This window comes from Prosopis cineraria, unplaced genomic scaffold (genome assembly GCF_029017545.1).
Source record: "Prosopis cineraria cultivar Desert tree isolate PC_DT_omini unplaced genomic scaffold, ASM2901754v1 PC12, whole genome shotgun sequence".
NCBI classification, from domain to species: Eukaryota; Viridiplantae; Streptophyta; class Magnoliopsida; order Fabales; family Fabaceae; genus Prosopis; species Prosopis cineraria.
This window is the reverse complement of record NW_026555343.1, coordinates 41,717,178-41,737,131: the sequence shown is the minus strand read 5'-3', so window position 1 is coordinate 41,737,131 and position 19,954 is coordinate 41,717,178. Positions and strand designations below refer to the sequence as shown.

Below are 19,954 nucleotides of genomic sequence, written 5' to 3'. Positions count from 1 at the left end.
CTCTCAAATGATTTGTATCTTTTTGATTTTATGGCAAAGCTAAGAAAATACTTGTTGCTTATATAATTAGAGCTTGGAAAGTTATTTGTCATTTCATGCTATTGTATAAATTTTGTCTCTCTTGTTTTAATTTTTTTAGGGCTTGGGTGGGGTAAATGAGTTTAGTATACTCGGTAATTGTTGAATTGTGCTCTTTTCATGAATATTATTCGACATTAAGTCCGCTAATGAGACATTGGCTATGATGTTATTAATTTTGTGCGTGTGTTGTGTCAAATAATGTGGAGGAAATTTAGAAAAAGGGAGGTTCTCAAATGAAAGAGTGCAGAGAAAGCAAAAGAGGAATAAAATTCCAAAAACGTCTATAGAAAGGAAAAGGATACGTGTAGAGAACTAATTGAAAGTAATCAAGTAGTTTTGAGCAAGACAATTCAAAGGGTATCATTAAGGTAATGTTGAATATAATCCCGGAAACAATGATGGAAAATGAAATGAAAATTAAAGGAATGAAGATTTAATTTCTTGCAAAGTGATCAATTAATTTGCTCTATATCGAACTTGCTTGCCAAATATCTACATAACATAACAATAATGTCGTTAAGTCATCCCTTTCACTAAAGGCATCTTTTCAATTTCAAAACCACATAGTCGTATCTCTATTTGTTCTTTTTCTCTCAAACTTCCTAACCTAATCGAATTATCATAATGCTTCTTTCTTATCCAAATTCTGATTTGTTGAGGCTACGTTTTCACATCACTGAGACTTCATGCTCTCTTGATTAATTGGGTATTGAAAATCTCTATCCAGGTAATTATTATGATAAAAACATCATAAATTTTCTTACGTTCATCTTAAATAAACTTCTTTGTTACTTAAGTGGGCACGATATATATATATATATATATATAATCAAATTATATATGTGTGTGGCCGGTTTTATTTAATTAATTATTGGTCACGTACATATATGTTTTTTCACTTCAGTAATTACTATGGCTTCTCAAAGATTTTACTCCGTTGGTTTTATCTTTGTAAAAATAAATTGCATCAATTAAGCTGGTCGATTTTGTAAAATTGAGGCTCTAGGATATGGTCAATTGATGAATTTGATTTTTGTTGTTTTTCTTCTTTTGTTATGTTCTACAATGAAAATGAAAACTTGAATGTGACCTAAGTCATATGTTCAACTTGCTTCTCTTATACAAACAATAACAACGTATAACTTACACGATATTTCCTCCCTTAGTCATTCATTATTCACACAAAAGTACTATACTTGTTTCTTTCGTATTTTTCATTCTTCTTTAAATATTTTATCCGTAAAAAAGATTGCACCAAAATCAATGTAATATTAATTATTTATTTTCTAGCAATGACAGTTATCCTTAAATAGTCGTACATAAAACTTATATATCAGTGACCTACCACTTGTACTAATTTCATATTGTACGTGTAAATATGAACTTAGAAATATATTCCATTCGTCAAAAGATCAGTCCGCAAGTTAGTTGAATTTGAGGGTAGAAATTATTATATTAAGGCTTCGGCTTTGTTTCATAAATACATAAAATGAATGTACACATTATTTTCAATAAAATATGACTTTTCAATTGCAGGGAAAAAAAACTCATATCTAGAACATTATTTTTGTTAGATTTCTTATATTAAGAATGATTGAGAATATTATACTATACTAAAATAGCTTAAGCCTCTTGGTTAGATACTTCCTAAGCTTATATGTTTATAATCTATCTTTTAATTAGATGTAAGATTTCTTTTATATTCTAATATTCCATCTACTACTTTTCTCTCTCATTTTTTTCCTCTTCTTCTAGCCTAAGCTTATACTTTTTTTTTTAATTTCAAAGGCCTCAAATCTATTTAATTTTCCCCCCTTATCCTTCTCCTTCTCCTTCTCCTTCTTCTTTAAATCTCTTGTTTTTTTTTTCATCTTTCATTCTTTTTCTTCTTTATTTTTCTCTCCCTTTTTTTGGTCCTTGATTGAATAGCTCTAATATCATATTAAATTTTTTACATTAAAAATGCTTAAGTATAGTATACTCTCAAAATAGTTTAAACCTTTTGATTAGATATTTTTTAAGTTTATATATTTATAATCTATTTTCTAATTTTTTAATGTGGAACTTCTTTTATGTTCTAATAATTTTCCTAGTAAATTTGATATAACAATATCAATCATTTCAAAACATACTTGATCTCTTCCTATAAAAAAAATACATGTCTTTAACTTTTATAATTTAGTTTAATAACTAGGGGCTATGCAATGATCTATACTGCTATAGTGCTCGTGATTTACCAATAGTACAATTTCTTACCACTTATTTATCACTTGTTATTCAAATATATTGAATATCAAATAGATGGTTATAATTTTTTTTATCAAGAAATCGAACCCTGAAATTACTAGAATGAATTAAATATGTTGACATAACTTCGTCGCATCTTCCATTTTATTTTTTCTTTTCTTTCAAGAAAATGAATTCATTTACCATGGAAAACAGGGATTGTATAATTCCAGAAGAAAAGGTCTTACACAAGCTCCTTTTTTTCCACCTCTTCTCCATCCAATTAAGACTCGTCATTTTAATATTTTAAATATCAAGAGTTGACAAAGTAAATACTATATTTTTCTAGAGAGATATAGAGATAGAAAGAGAGAAAAGCTGTTAAAAGTTAAATAATTGACCCACTTGGCTTCAATAATGAGTCACATAAAACAATTTGGAAGAGATAAAGGAGGAAGCAAAGAAACACATAACAGAAGAACCTCACTTTCTCTTTTTCTACTTTTCTCAGTTCTCGAGAAATTATAACTATATAATAAATTAAAAAAATAATTTATCCATCAAGAAAAGTACAAGAAATTTTTTAAAAAAAAGTCCAAAAAATTAACGAAACCGTGATCGACAGGAAAACCGAATGTGATTAATTTGTAGAAGACACTGAACTGGGATTTTTTTTTTTTTTGAGAAGACAAAGATGAAGGGTTGTGATGAGGATATATGGTCGTTATCTAATAATTGGTGGAATATAAAACGTTCGCGAATAATAGAATGAATGCCTTAATTTATTAACCGAAAAAAAAAATTAATGGCTTAATTCTTCATATAATATAATACGCATATGTGGATGGTTGGTGGATTACTATTATAATAATGACTTTGAAATTAGAAATATTAATTTTGGAGCGTTCTTTCTTTTTCTGCCCATAACTTCACTGGCTTTCCATTCTCATTATTCGTTGAAAAAGTTTCAAGGTCGGACATACAAATCCCACTTCGACTTTGTCGTTAACTAAGCAGAGTCCTGAGAAATATCATTCTTAACGCCACGCTTTGTCCCTACTGTAACAATTCTCTCCTCAATTTTCCCCTCTAACCAAACATCACCATTTAACGAACCTTATGTTAAGGAATCTTTATTGGCAGCATAATCTGAGAAATATATGTGCGCGCGCGCGCCAAAACATTAGACAACTTTATTTGGGATGGGAACGGCCAAACACACATCTTAACTAAAAATTTCAAAACTCAAGTTTATGAATTAGTCTCCTTTATTATATATTAATTATTGTTGGATGTTGGATTCTCTGTGGCTTAAAATCCACTTATATTTAAACAACCTAACAAACTTTAGAGGGTTTTGCTTTCGTATTATTGTTTGACTCTGTTTTTTTTTTTTTTGACCTCCAAATTGGATAAAAAATTATGTTGAAAAATTTTGAAAATTATAATACTTTTTTAGGATCAAAAGTTACGATCATATAATAATTAGCACCAGATTTTAAAATTATGCAATCAAAATAATTATGTAACACTTAAGGTTTCCCCAAAAAAATGATAGTAATCATTTTGTAAAACAAGAGAAGCATATTGATAAAAACAAAAAGAGAGGTATGGGCCCTTAAGCATCATTACAAGGTCTTCAAAGAAAACAACTTCTTCAATGGCGTTTAGATTTATCAATAGATTAATTTTATGACTATTAACTGTGGGGATGCCTTGGTCCTTGGATAACAAAAATAAAAAAAAAAGGGTAAATCTTAGCTTTTGAGCCCATATTAAGGGATGAATTGTTGGTTAATTGTTTGTGTGTTCAAAGCTGAGCATCAACGAACCTTCCGGTGATCCCCACAGAAGAAAGAAATATGAGTTATTAAAAGAACAAGTTTAGAAGCAGATAGGATTTAGTGCTCGTTAATTTTGGTGTTTATTTCTCCATACGATTCTTCTAGGAATTTAATTTCATTATTTAAATAATTGATGTGGTCCGCAACTCTCAAAGCTAAGTACGAAATTAAAGAAATTACACTTGTACGTATACCAGCAACTAATCTTATCATAATAATAGACCCTGGTGACAATTTTTCAAGATCCATGAGGGTGAAAGATTACGATACATACATGTGTGGGCGAGAGGAAGGAAACTTATGGACGAAGAAGAAGCAAATATTTTAGTACGTTTTATTTCTTTGGCCATTTTGTGCATGGAATATTTGAAGTACAGTTTATGAAACTGGTGCTATGTGTGTGTGTGTGTATATATATGGGCTGTGGAAAAAATTAGACTAGTTATTTTGCTTTTTTACCCTATAATTAGTGACGTAATCAATATGCAAAACATGCGTGATCAACCCATTTGAAAAGTAATTATATATTGACTTTGCTTAAACCCTGCTCACTGCCCATGTTTAAAATTAGCCGTCTTTCAAAGCATATTGCGCATTTATAATTCAAAAAGTCATAACAGTATGCCCACAAATAATTAACTAGTAAAAATCACATCTTAGACCCAGATCTTATCTTCAAAATCATATTTTTAAAATCTTAATGAAAATAATTATTTAATTTTCTAAAAATTCTATCACTTTAAAATTAATAATTTTTTAAGAAAACTAAAACACTTATAACTATAATATTCTTAAATTTTAATGGTATTTTAAATCTTGTATAATAAATCTCATTTTAAAATGATGATTTTAAACTTTTTAAAATTAAGATATTTCAATGTAGAACTTTTAATATAATTAATTACGTCCTTAATATTATAAGGCAAAGTTAACTAACTTAGAGCTTATCAAGAAATGTTTATCATAATTTTAAAATTGTAAAAAATACGTAACTTTTTAATTTTACATTTATTTGCAATCAATGACTATACTAAATTGTTCTATAGGAATTCAAACAATAATAAATAAAAGAGATAAAATTGAAAAAAAAAACATAAATTACTCTATCTTTTATATTAAGGACCAAAACGGAGCTGTGTCCCAAAAAAGGGACCAAAACAAAGCTTTTAAATTTTTCCTTATATCAAGGATAGGAGAGAGTATATAATTATTATTCTTTAAAATCTAATGCTTAAATTTAAAATATACTTACAATTTTTATTTTTTAAAATAAGAATAAATATTTGATAATTTTATCGAAAGGCTAGAGTATAATGGGACAAGCTGAGCGATTGGCTTTGCACTTTCCTCAAACAAACCGACAAACCACGTGACACAAAGCTGAAGAGAAGATAATTAGGAGCATGACCTTATTGATCCTTCATCATCATCAACCTAGAAGATGATAAAGTTAGGGCCTTATAATTACAATTAGAAAAACGAAACAAAAAGATTAAAGAGAGTTTGAAAGTCTTCTAGAGAATTTATTAAGAAAATTAAAATAGAAAATTAAAAAGAGCTAGAAGGAAAAAAATTAAAATTACAAAAAAGTAATGGTAGACATCGTGATTAAGCAAAGACCCATGGTTGACAATGCCACTCCATCGGGAAAAAAAAAAAAGACATCACCTTTTCTCATTTATCTCACATAATAATATTCTACTGATTCCCATTAAAGTACTGCCAACATTAATTATCACATTTATGGCCAGAAAAGCAAAAAAAAAAAATTGTCTGTAATAATAATCATCATGATATTCCCCTGACTTGAGAAAAAGAAGAGCTGATTATAACATGATTATTTCTATATTTAATAATCTGACTTGTTACACTGACGTGTTGGACACATGGCACAGTGGCTCCGAGGACGACGACAACAACGACGATGATGATCTGGCAAAGCTCCACAGGTCAATCTCGCTGCTATTGTAATCTTGTGCGTGAGGGCTCATGTATGCAGCTCTGTGCGTGGACGTCGACGTCGACGATGAGGACGAACGTATGGTAGGCATTTGCATGTCTTGAACGACGTCGTTAGTGCAGTAACCCATCATGGCGCTGCCCGCGGGATCACTGAAGCAAGCCAGCTGCCTTGAAGACTCGGTCTGGCCATTGAGCTGCGAGGCCACGAGCCGATCCAGAGCCGCCCAGCTGGCGAGTCCTCCAACGTTAGATGTCTCCATGTGATGAACGGCCGTGAAGGACCCTTCGATCTCTGGAATCATAGGGTGGTACCCATTGTTGGTGTCGATATTATTATTATTCTCTAAGCTCGTGGATTTTGGACTTTCTAAGCTTGGGAGCTTCAAGAATCTTTCGCTGTAGTTGCTGGAACTATTATTACCGCCATTGTTGAAGCTCGCTAGAGTGAATCTTCCATTGTTGCTGTAATTCGTCTCGTTCTCTTCCTTGCAGCTTCTTCCCATCTGCTGAAGAATCTGCTCTAAGGCTCCCTCGTCGTCGCAGGAGTCGAACATGTGGCTTCTTCTGGTGCTTTCTCCAGTAATAATGGACGAAGCTAGGGGACAGTCTAGAGTTTTCAGATGGTTCTTCTTCTTGAATATTCTGCACACCACCCATCCTTCTTCCTGAGCTCCATCTCCCATCACATTCGGCACCTGAATACATACGGCACCAAGAAAATCCCATTAGTTCTACCAATGACCGAATAAGCAAACATGGGAAATCGGATACTGCCTTTTCGGAGTATCCAACCCACGAGATAGTATCCTCCCTTATAAGTAGTCAAAAGGATTTTGCTCTCAAGGTGTTTGCAGGAGAAGTCAAATTCAAATTATTTGAGAAAGTGATACTCTTCACTTCTACTAACCAAGCATATAACATCCAGCACCAAGTTCTGCCCACAGGAATGAAGGACACACACACACACACACACCAAATTCACAAAGAAAAGAGACTGTCTGTTAAGCCAATCGCTACAGAGTGAGTGGTTTATTTAGAATATGAATGTGTTTGTTTGGGTCATATACATGTGTACTTACGATGTTGGAGTCGCTGGTGTTGTCGTCCAATCGATATTCGTGCATGATCCAATCAGATTTCTGACCGTGAGGGGCTCGGCCTTTGTAGAAGACGAGAGTCTTCCTCATTCCGATCCTCTTCCCGTTGCTGTATATCACCTTGTCCCGGCCGGTGGCTTTCCAGAATCCGGCGGCCGTGGCTCTGTTGGTCCTTGTTCCGGTGGGGTACTTCTTGTCTTTGTGGCTAAAGAAGTACCAATCGTTTTGTGGGGTCGTTCCTATCTTACACTTCTCTGGCAAGACAAACCCAGAACTCCACTTCAACATACACTTTTGAATAATATAAATATAAGGACATGGAAAGCAAAGCAAGAAGAAGAAGAAGAAGAAGAAGAAGAAGAAGAAGAAAATGGTGATGTGATCATCACCTTGAATATCCCAGGGCTCGAGCTTGTTGAGATCGACGTCACGAATGACGTCGAGGTCAATCTTTTCGTAGGAGACCTTCTTCCTCAAGTAGTACTGCAAAAGCTCCTCTTCAGTGGGGTGGAATCTGAAGCCAGGAGGGACCTGAGACTGACCATTCACTGAAATACTCATGTTTTCCGGCATTCAGGTGAGGAGAAACCAGAAGGGAGGGGGAGAGAGTGAGGTTGGTTCAGTTAGGAAGCGGTTTGAAGAGTGAGTTCAAAATTTTCTGTGGAAACAAGCAGAGAGAGAACATTGGGAAGAGAGAAGAGGTAGATAACAAGAAAGGAAGAAGGAAGGAAAAGGGAAGATAATGAGGTGGTGTACTGGAATGGAGGAAGGGTGGAAGACTATATATATGTGGTGTGGGACAGAAAGGGCCAAAACATCCACGAGGATAATTTTTAAGTTTATTAAATATACCGCTTCCTCCGCCTTAATACTTTAATTTAACATTCTTCCTTATACGGTCAATTGAATGTCTTTCCTTCCACCCGAACATATCTTTATTTATAATTGCTTAACGGAACACAAGCCGGCCGGTAAATTGCAAGACCGTCGCCGTTAGTATTTATTATTAATATAGACCTTCACGGTCAAAACATTACTAACATTCTTAAAAGATTGTTGATATTCCATTTTACTACTTTAAACTTGACTACTGTTAATTTTTAATTTAATAATTAGCTAGTAACATAATGGTAAAAATATTTGTCATTATATTTATTTTTGATACATGTTAGCATAGATGTCAAACTCTCAAGTGTACTTTTCGTTACATTTCTAATTTACAAAATCGTGTTACTTCACTTATAAATTCAGACTAGATATAAACATGATTAAACTTTCGAGTTTACCTTCGAATTTATCATTTTTATTTTTTTTAACTTATAAAATTATGTCAATTAATTCATAAATTTGGATTAGATGTAAGTTTGTTAAACTTGTTAAGCTCGTTGATTTTTTTAAGTGGAATAGTTAAGTATATATTATGAAGAATTTAATTTATAAAAATTGTAGAATCTGGTTCAAGGAAATAAAACTTAAAAAGCAAAATCTAATATTAATATAAAAGAAAACAAAAGATGCCAACAATAAGTTTCCTTATTATAAAATTTTTATGTTTTGTATGATAATTTATCAATGTAAATGTGTTTAAATTCAATTATCTATATTTTAAATATATTTAAATCAAATTACAGCCATATATTATATTTTAATTATTTGATAATAAATTTTTAATGACTATTTATTAGTATTGGTAAACTCTTACAAATTTACAATTTAAGTTTGCAATCCAAATTTTCTTAAACTTGCAAGTTTAACAATCTTACATGTTAGTATAATTTGGGAGGATAGCAATCCACTATTAGAAAAATTAAAATTAGTGATGAACATTTAGTGACAGATTGGACTAATTATAGTTATTAGTGATGAAAATTTTGTGATAGACTAAAATCTATCACTAATTACATAAATTAGTGACAGATATATAATATCATCACATTTTGATCAAATTTTATAAATTTAGTGACTGATTTAAATCTATCACTAATTACCATCACTAAATATTTATATTAATGATAGATTAGTGATGGATAATCTTAATTAAAAAATTACTAAAATGCGCTTAAATATTATATAAAAATGAAAAATTTATAATATGCATGGAGAGAATTACATGAATAAAATATTAATAATTACCAAATTAAATAATTACATAATAATTTTTCTGTTATTATAAGTAAAATATGTAATATAAAATCATATAGAAAAATAAAAAATATTTTTTATTTTATTATGTAAATTTATATAAAAAAATTTTTATCATCTCAACGTATTTTAATTATAACATAGATAATATAAAAATATTTGTTCTCATAAAAATATACAGTGATATTAAATAATATATTTATTAACTAATAATATATACTAATTTATATATTTATATGTGTTAATGTATATATATAAATTAATATATATTATCAACATATTTAAATAATAACATATTAAATAAATTTAAAATACATTAAGTTAAACATATGTGTTTAATTAAATTATATATATATATATATATATATATTAAATTTTGCGTATTAAGAATGAAAAGTCATTATAGCTCAATGGAAAAAAGGTGTTGAAGAAAGAAGGGAATCTTAGTCTCAAGACGAGGTAATGTCACAAACAAAGATAATTAAAATAAATTGTTAACATGGCGGTGATGTGGCATGAAGAACCAAGTTAAAACGATGTGACAGGTGATAAGGGTGGTGTGTACTTGAAACACAGCATGGGAAGGTGACATGGTAGTGTTTGGACTCTCAAAATTTTTTTAATTATAAAATAAATTAATGATGGATATTTATTAATTAGTAATGGATATTTTTCATTACTAAATTAGTGATAGACTTGTGTCTGTCACTAAATTAGTGATATAATATTAGTGACAGAAATCAATGAGGAAGGGTCTGTCACTAAAGCTAAAATTAGTGATGCATTTTGTTGATTAATGACATATTTCTCCATTACTAATTGTATTTTTTCTAGCAGTGGTCTAATTATATACTTAATTACATACATATATACATATTAGGAATGGAGAGTGACCATACACAAATGAAGGAAGAGAATAAATGGGTGATGATAAGGCACTTTCTAGAAGAGATTGGTGGTCTAAATATAAAGTTATTTGGTTGGTATAATTTTTTTTAATATTAATCTTATTTAATAAACTTATTGACTATGAAAAAGAATATAATATAAATTTTAAAAAAATTTATTTAAAAATGAAAAAAAATTAAAAAAGTTTATTTTATTTGCAAATAAAGTTAATGAGTGAACTACGAGATCTCTCCTTGATTCCAGATTCCAAAGTATTCACGGGTTAAAATAAATTTAGATAGAAAGCACGTGTTGCTTGTTTTGGGACAATAATAGTGAATTTTAATTAACAAGAGGGTACGCATACTGTACGGGCACTAGCGAGGCAAAAGAGGTGAAGTAGAAGAAGGGTAGAAAAAGGAGCCGGGGGGGGGGGAGGGTGACAACGGAAGAAAAAGAAAAAGAAAAACGAAAAGGAAAGGAGAGTACCAGAAAGGAGGGAGGTGGGGCCCGGGGGGTATGCGGCAGAGAAATGTGGGGAGGAGGCCGGAAGGGCGCACGCACACATCCATAACTACGACCTCTGACCTTAAAATCTCAAAGGAAAAGCACCTCTTAAACAACCGACCATGGACCATCTTCTCTCTCCTCCAACCACTGCCAGCCACACCATCACCATACATCTGCGTCTCCTTGATCCCATGCTTTTTCACATTCATTCATACGTATCATTTTTCACGCCCTGTTTTTGTTTTCTTTCTTTCCTTCCTTCTTTTTATTTTTCTCCTTTTCTCTTCCTCCTTCATTCCCTTATTTAATTCTCACATGCAAATAGTAGCCATGAATAATATGATGTATATCTCAAAACTTGTACGTTGAATATATTTTTAAAAATTAATGATTATTTTAAAAGGAATTGTTATACTTTAATTATGTTAATTACCATAACCTCCCTACTTAAAAAGCTATTCATTTTGCCCCCAATATTTAAAACCACTGTTTCCACCCATTATTCTCCATTAAGAGAGCCAACGGTGCTGCACTTGAGGCTATAACTTCTGCAATGTTTGAAGAGGGAGGAAAGTTCATACATACATACATACATGTGTGTGTGTGTGTGTGTTTTTTTTTTTTTGGTTTTCTCCCCGATTTATTCAAGAAAAAATTGTATTATTATTCGGGAAAATGTTCGTGCAGGCAAAATAATCTTGAAGGACAGCGTCTATATACATGGCTATAGATTTTCTCCAACACTATTCCGCCAACAAAACTTTGTGCTAAACACCTCCTATAATCCAGTTTAACATAATTCTCAATGACGCGTATCTCAAATCCATTTTAATGCTTGTCTGATGAAAAACATATGAAATCTATTTATAGGTGTTTATAGAGAGGGGATTGGCTTTTTCATGGACGTGGACTATTAAAATATAAAAGAAACTCTACATATAAGATTAGAAGATGGATTATCCATATATAAACTTAGGAAGTATCTAACCAATTGGTTTAAGCTATTTTAGTATAGTATACTATGTTTAGACATATATACTTAATATAAAAAATCTAATGTAATATCATGAGCCATTTGATTAAAAACAAAAAAACAAAAAGAAGAGGCAAGAAAAAAAAAAGAATGAAAAAAATGAAAGATTAAAAAAACCAAAAGATTAAAAAAAGATAGGAGCGTAAGAAGAAATTGAGTAGACTTGAAATTTTTGAGACTAAAAAAAAGTATAAGCTCAAGCAAGAAGAAGAAGAAAATGAAAAAATAAGGAGGGAGAGGGGGGAGAGAGAGAGAAGTAGTAAAGAGAATATTAGAATAAAAAAAAGTACCATATGTAAAGATTTGAAGATAGATTATTGATATATAAACTTAAAAAATATCTAATCAATTAGTTTAAATTATTTTGGTAGAGTATACTATACAAGTAATAGTTAATATAAGAAATTTAATATGGACCATGATTAGATACACAGTACCCAACTGTCATTTGTTTCATTAAATGTTATGTAGATAGATCAATGAGATATAGAGTATAGGACACGACGTCTGTCTAATTTAATTGTCTATATAAAGCACCTCTATTTGGAAACATGGAAACTTGTTATACAAGGTTTCATCTACTGATAGAGAAAAGCATATCCAAAGCTCAATATCAGAATTAAGTTCGTTTTTTGGATTTCCAAAAGAAAAAAGAAAGAAAAAGAACAAGTTTTGGCAGTAACAAGATACTCCGATTTACAAAAATATTGTTTAGTACATATAAAATCAAACTTAGGATGGAATATATAAATAAACAATACGTGTGAAGAAAGGGTTTGAATTAGTATCATGTAGTGAGAGAGAAGAAGCTAAGGTTGATGAATAATTCATTCAGCATCAGCGTCGTTACTATTCTTTTTGACCGTCTGGCATCAGCAACAGCCCTGAATTGTCACCTTTATATACAACCACCAAGCTAGTTAATATCACCATTGACTATTTGTGTTTGTTCAATTAATATCTCCATCTCAATACATCATCTTTTCAAACCCTTCATTTTACAAAGACCTAGCTTCAACGTCTTCCTTATAATAGGATCTTCCTCCCCATCTCGTGCACACCACGCACACGAAATAAATATTGGTGAAGTAATTTGGATAATATATTTAACTTCATATTATACGTTATTTTCTTTTATTAAGAAAATATAGGCCGACTTTGCAGAGATCCAAGAATAATTTACTACAAATAAATTTACAAGATACATATCACTGTTTTCTTGTTTTTTTAGAAAAAAAGAAGTTCGAAGTCTAGTAATTAGAAAATAGATTAGGAATATATACAATTTAGGAGAATACGTATATTTTTATTTACAAGGGGAATAACGGCGTAGTTGATCAGGGAAGATAGACGGTAATATTATTCTAAAGTTATTATAATTATTAAGTAAACACATGTGCATGTGATAATTAAAATATGATTTTTAGGAGCTACTAGATACAGACTCACGAACCGAACGGTGATTCAAAAAATCACAAAAAAATTTGTACAATACTATTAAATTACTAAAAAAAAGTTTAATACAAAGTTTTTGACATCTGATGACACGCTTTCGCCGACGAAAAATGTCGACTTAATTAGGTATCATTAATAACGATGCATGCATAATATGTGCTGCGCGGACGTATTTGCTTCTTCTTCTCCTTCCTTTCTTTTCAAATATTTTTTTTTTAATAAGTTGCACAGAGGGTGATGATTAAGAAACTTTCCCAAGAGAATCGTATAATTAAATATTAAATAATATGCAAAAAAAAGTCAATTTCTAAGTACGTTTACATGAATTAATTTGTTTGACGAGGAAATCTGCTAAATATTGACAAAACATCGGCTAATATAGTGAATTTATTTTTATATGTGACATGAAATCCAATTCTACCAATTACAGAAGAGCAATTCGAACTTTTTTTTAAACTTAACAAATCAAAACTCTGTATATACCATCAATATCCCCAAATTAGTTGAATATATATTTGCACATCACCATAATTTTTTTTCTAATTCATTTTTCATACATAATTATCACATAATAATCATTATAATTATAACTAAAATTGATGACACGGACACTAAGTAAAAATTAACTACTCATTCTTTTTGTAAAGTTTTTAATAATGATAGACCAGTGAGTAAACTATGCCAGAGAGCTCTGCATATAAAAAACGAAAGCAGTCATTGATATGAATTATTATTATTGAAGTGGGTGAACGATCACTCTGTTCGTTTTTCTTGAAGATAATTCAAGGCCTCTTGATGCCATTTCATTCATTAATTAAATAAAAGGGCTTTAATTAATCCTAAATATTAATTGAGAAATGAGAAAATGATTGCTCAAATTGATCAATATATATAGGCAAAGCTCTACAAAAATGGATCACCTTCATTTATCAAGGTTTGAATTTGGTGAGTAGTATAAATTTAGTCACTTCATGAGTGTCTCAAATCTCAATTACAATAATTTAATTTCATTAATAATTGAAAATTATCAATATATATTTAACTCAAAAATTCAAAATAATTCTTATGGTCAAAGTACTTCTCATATTATATATCGTCTCCTTAAAAAAATCTTAGATTTTGTATTTTTTGAATATTATATGACAAAATCTCTTATAACTATTTGATTAAACAAGCAGTTGTTATCGAGCAACACAAGACACTCCTTAAAAAAGTAGACTTTAGATCCAAATTTCGTTTATGACGGATGGATCCTGCATATAGTGTGAGCCTATGCATGTGTGTGTCTCTCTATATAACTTTCATTGAATTAAAAATTTTGCCCAACCACAAAAGACTGAAAGAGAAGCATCTTAGTCTAATTAAAGCTCAATTCCTTTTTTTATATGACTAGCTCGCTCATCGGGATTCATAAGGGTGTGTGAGGGCAATTATTTTATGCAAACCCGCACAATTTTTTTTTTTTGAATGAATCTTTTAGTGGATGACGACGTCTATAATCTATAATTTATACTAAAGGTAAATAAATTATATAGTCAAAATGCATTTAATTGATTAATAATGATTTCATATACACTACTAATAAATGTTCAAATAACACCAATAGAATTGAGTTTCGTAGAGTGAGCTAGTCTTTCATAATGTAATGAATCAAATTGCCTCTCATAGAAAAATACTTATGAACAATAAAAAATATATTCTAATAGCTGTATTTCTTCCCACATGTTTGGACTAATGCCAAATCTGGATGTGAAATTAATTGAAGCTGACATTATTTATATATATGGAATTGATCTACCTAACGAATTCGAATAAAGGTTAATTATATATTTGTCAACTAGAGAATGTGGATGACACATTATTATTAAATGGAATGAAACCAATTAACTAAATCATAATTTAATCAAAATTCAACATTACTTTTTTACATATGATTATTTCTAGAAGTTGGGTCATATCATCATCTATTTTATTCTTTCAATATAATCATATTTTTAATTATTTTTAAGGTGCAATGGAGAGTCATAGACCCCATCTGGAACAATCCAACAATCAACTAATCGGCCATTACATCTTAGAGTTTTAAAATATCGTACACTGTCTTTTCAGTTATCAAATAAAAGTATAAATATTTCACATGTCAAACTGTTTCACAAGCAACATTATAATTAATAAAGATATTAAAAGCCAATGAAATTTAATCCAATAGTAATTAGGATGTGAATGATCATAATTAATCACGAGTTAGAACCTCATAACTATAATACAATGTTTTATAAAATATGTTTTTATAATTAAATTTATCTACCCTATTTTCTTGATAAATACATTCTTCATTTTCTTTCTAGAAAATACTTTTTCGTGTATCAAACATATTCCCTCAAGTCCTGTTTAAATTACAAATTACTTCTAATATGTTTTACTAAAACTAAAAAAAATTAAAATTTGTTAACTTTATCTAAAAATTTAACAAGTTTTTAACTTTACTCCTTATTAAATAAATATGCTTTAAAATAAAATATTCCAACAACAAAAGTTACAGAAGTTTCCTATAAATAGGATCGGATTATGATTATGCACTAAATATTGTTTTTTTTTTTTTGGTGTAGTGTTGAGGGCTACCCTAACCTCAGTATATTTAGAACTCAACTTATATACATTCTGGGGCCAAACACACACACAACATATTATACAAAAAAATACAAATTAGGAGATACCTTAAACAATGATTGTGACGCATGATGTGCAGTGTTATGTTGAAGGGAGGAAATACTAGGTAACGTTTATATGTATATTGTTATATACATAGTGATCATAATAGTCAAGACTAATTACTTGAAGTTTAGAATATATGTGTTGGTAACGTCATAGAATACATAATAGCGAAAGAAAATGAACAGAGAATTAGTTAAGAAACGCCCACAGGTCACAGCACTAATGATTCCCTTTATGCTCCAAATTCCTTGACTCTAATCATTCGTTTTAGCTGATAGACGATGGAGCAACCACTTTTAGTTACTAACCGGCACCACTGATCTCTCTTCCTCTCATTTTCTCCCTTCTTTATTTTTTTCTCTATAAATTTAATTACAGCGCATAACTTTTACTAAATATAAATATATTTTCTCTATAATTTTTATTTTCAAATAAAAGGAGGGCTCATGATCTGATCACAGAATAATATGATCGAACTGATCAGCATCCTCATGCATCTGTTTTAACACTAATGGTCCTGTTATTATAATTTCAAGTTCATGAGTTAGCCATAATGCACTAATTAATTGAGTGTCCAAAAGTTAAAAGGAAAAAACAAAACTTGTGGTTCTAACTGGGTGTATGGGTTAAACTTAGGTCATCATTAATCATGATTACATTAAAGACAATTAATATAGTCGTGGCATAAAAAAGACGCGTTAACAATTCTCTACTAATTAATTAATTAATTAACGAGTTAAGACGGCAGTGGCATGCCTGAAATTTCCTTGCAACCATAAACCTGTATTTATATTATCGAATTCACTGCACCTAGCTAATAATTCTTCCATTTCTTTTTTTTTTATTTTTTAACGGGTACTTTTGGAGAAAAATTGAAACGCCAGATACATGAAAGAAGCTTCATTCACATGAGGCTATTTTATAACTTGTGGTTTTGCAATAATTATGTTTTATTTTGTTGCGTGGGGTGTGATAAGAGCTAGAGCTCCACAATTGTTGTGAGAAGAGAGTGCAGAAAGGAGAGAAGGTGGAAGGTGAAGAGGAACATACATAGGAAACGACAAAAACAGGAGCAAGCAACTAAGGTTAGGTTGTTATGAATGAGGTAGATGATATCCTTTATCCTCCACCTCCACTATATGCTGTGCTTTGTGTGTTTAAGGAACGTCATATATACGTGGCTCTTTCTAATGTCATTCTTACGAAGAATCATACAAAGATCTCTGCCGCCAGTGCTAATTAATTGCGCTTTAGACTTCCAACTATTAATTCTTAGTCTCACTATATTAATGTCCGTTGTTAGGGTAGTTAGTAATGGGACACATCCCCAAATGAAAGAGAGAGCTAATCAGAGCGCTTAATTCTTTTCATTGAGAAAAGTTATATATATATATATATATATGGCATATTTTAAAAGTGATCAGAATTATAATTATAATTATTTATATAGAGCCACTACCAGAATGGCAGCCGTTAATCAGGTTTGAAAATTGCGACATGGAAAATAGATTTACAGAATTAGATAATTATGGGATACATTAATATTAGCCAAGTATTTATTTTTCCCTAATTAAGCAACAATTTTATTTTATAAAGTTGGTGTGATCTGTCTTTATGGTTAGCATGGCCGTACGAGAGTTGAGATGTCAACATATCGTCACAAATAGCCCAGTAAATTCAGTACCGAAAATTGAATACACATGGTTATCCAAGGAAAAAAAATTGAACACAGTATCTTACGAAAAAAATGAACCTAATACATACATAATTGTTTAATTACGTACAAGTGCCTTTTTATTAAAGGCAAATCTATTCAAAATATACACATAAATGTGGGTATTAACAACATGGTTCACAAAATTCAAAGCAATTAGGTTATTTGTAGGGGATGTGTGCGAAGCAAAATTCATGGATTCAGGTACTATTGTTATCCAAACAAAAAAAAAATTCGATAAACAAGTATGCTTTCTCAAGCTCAACCGATCACTTGCTATGACTGGAGTCCTAAAAAGAGTTTACATCGAAAACTATTATGTGTTGATATGCAATCCGGGAACATTTTCCAGGCCCCAACGCCCAATAACTAATATACATACATATATTCTAAAATTATTGTTTTCACATACTTTGTACTCCCCCGTCCCAAATTGTAGGACACTTAGATAAAATCTCACATATCAATAAATTTCATTAAATACACTTAACAACCTTATTTTTTCAAAACAAAAATATAAACTTTCAAAAATACTCATTATTTAATACATTGAAAAGAGAAGGGATGAAAATTAATTGTAGAACAAGAAAGGATAATATTGTATTTGTGCATTTAATGAAACTTTAATTTACTCAAAGTGTCTTATATTTTGAGATGGATAAACTCTTTTAAAAGTGTCCTATAATTTGAAACGAAGGGAGTAATATATAATGTCTTATGTGTGTTCTTAGGAGTTCACGCTATACATATAGGGCATGCTTTAAACTTGATTAAAGACATAATCAACTTTTCTTGACAGTGGCTTTGATTAGGTTCGTAGGAAAGAACCAGATCCTAATCCTAGTGGTAGAAATTATACAAACAACATATAGTTGTTAATATTGATAAAATTATTTATAAACCCCAATCAACCCATGAAATTTAAGATTTTAATGTATTTTAAATAGGAAAAATGACGTTTAAGACCCTCTCAAGGGCATTTATTCCAGCAAGAGTCCATCATTTTTGTATAGGATGTTATCTTATGAAAGCATATATATGTTATTAAAAATTGAACATTAACTTATATTCACTATAAAAAAATTGACTTTCAACTACAACAAAAGTTATCATTAAAAGTTGGAAAGATGCCGTTAAAAGTTTTCATTAGTAACAAATAGTCACCGCAATGTTATCATGTATTGATTTTATCGACGAAAATAATAAAAGCCGCCACTGAAAATATTCAATTAGCAAAGACAAAGGTAACCAAAAAAAAATTGTCATCGCAAAAAGATAGTCGTCACCAAAAGTTGAGAATCAACAACAAATGTTGCCACAAAAACTACTGAAAAAATTGATCTGGAAAGTGATGCTAATTTAGCTAAATTCACATGGCACCATGTCACTCTCCCACTCTTACATGGTGCCATGTCACCTGCACTTGCATGAAGCCACATCAGCTTGCCATATCACCCTTTGTAGCCTCCACATCAGCTCCCCAATATCGATATGTATCATCAAGTTGCAATTTCATGCTACTTTGGTGAGATATAATAAAACCCCCCTATCCTGTCAAGGAAACACATAATTTGACTGATTGTTTTATCCTTTTAAATACACTCCCATCAGGTTGTCTTGGTTTCTATCATTTGGATAAAAATGTATAATCTATTTTATTTGCATTTTCTCTAGTGTTAGGAATTTTCAAGCCTAGGCTTGTCTTGTAATTTCCAAAAAAAAAAAAACCCCACCTGATTCGAACCTGCGACCACATGAGGAAGGCAAAAGATGGGGCGCAACTACCCTTAATCCAATGGCATTCCTTGTTTTTAAATGACATAATATTTTATATCTAGCAATGCAATATAAATTGCTTCACATAATAATGCCCTGGAGATTCAACTTTTAAGGCAACAAAAACACATTTTTCCTTTATGTTATTTATTTATACTTATATATATTCATTTTGAATATAGATTGAGTTGTTAATTTTTAATATTACAATGTAATTTAATTAAGATTTCTATTATTAATAAGTATGAGTTAAATAATCATATAAATATTCAATGAATCAATCACCATTATATATATTATTGTTAAATAGAATTTAACAAATTTAATAATATAATATGTAACTTTACACTCTCTTTTTCAAAAATATAAGGCATTTTTTAATGGATTAAATGTTAAAAAATATAAGATATTTTTAATATTTTAAGGCATAATCATTGCATTTTTTCACAAATGTCCCAAATAAATAAATAACTTTGTATTTATTTTAGAGTGAAATACTTTATTAAATAGG

The 19,954-nt window shown here is 30.3% G+C and overlaps 1 protein-coding gene across 1 annotated transcript; it reads right to left on the bottom strand.

Annotated features, from left to right (window-relative positions):
• Positions 1-5,650: 5,650 nt before the first annotated feature.
• Positions 5,651-7,957, bottom strand: LOC129288653 (NAC domain-containing protein 43). Its single transcript, XM_054925333.1, has 3 exons — positions 7,600-7,957; positions 7,193-7,464; positions 5,651-6,808 (listed from the first exon to the last, which is right to left on the bottom strand). Exons 1-3 carry the CDS (start codon positions 7,781-7,783, stop codon positions 6,017-6,019), a joined length of 1,248 nt encoding a protein of 415 aa, XP_054781308.1. The 5' UTR covers positions 7,784-7,957; the 3' UTR covers positions 5,651-6,016.
• Positions 7,958-19,954: the final 11,997 nt, after the last annotated feature.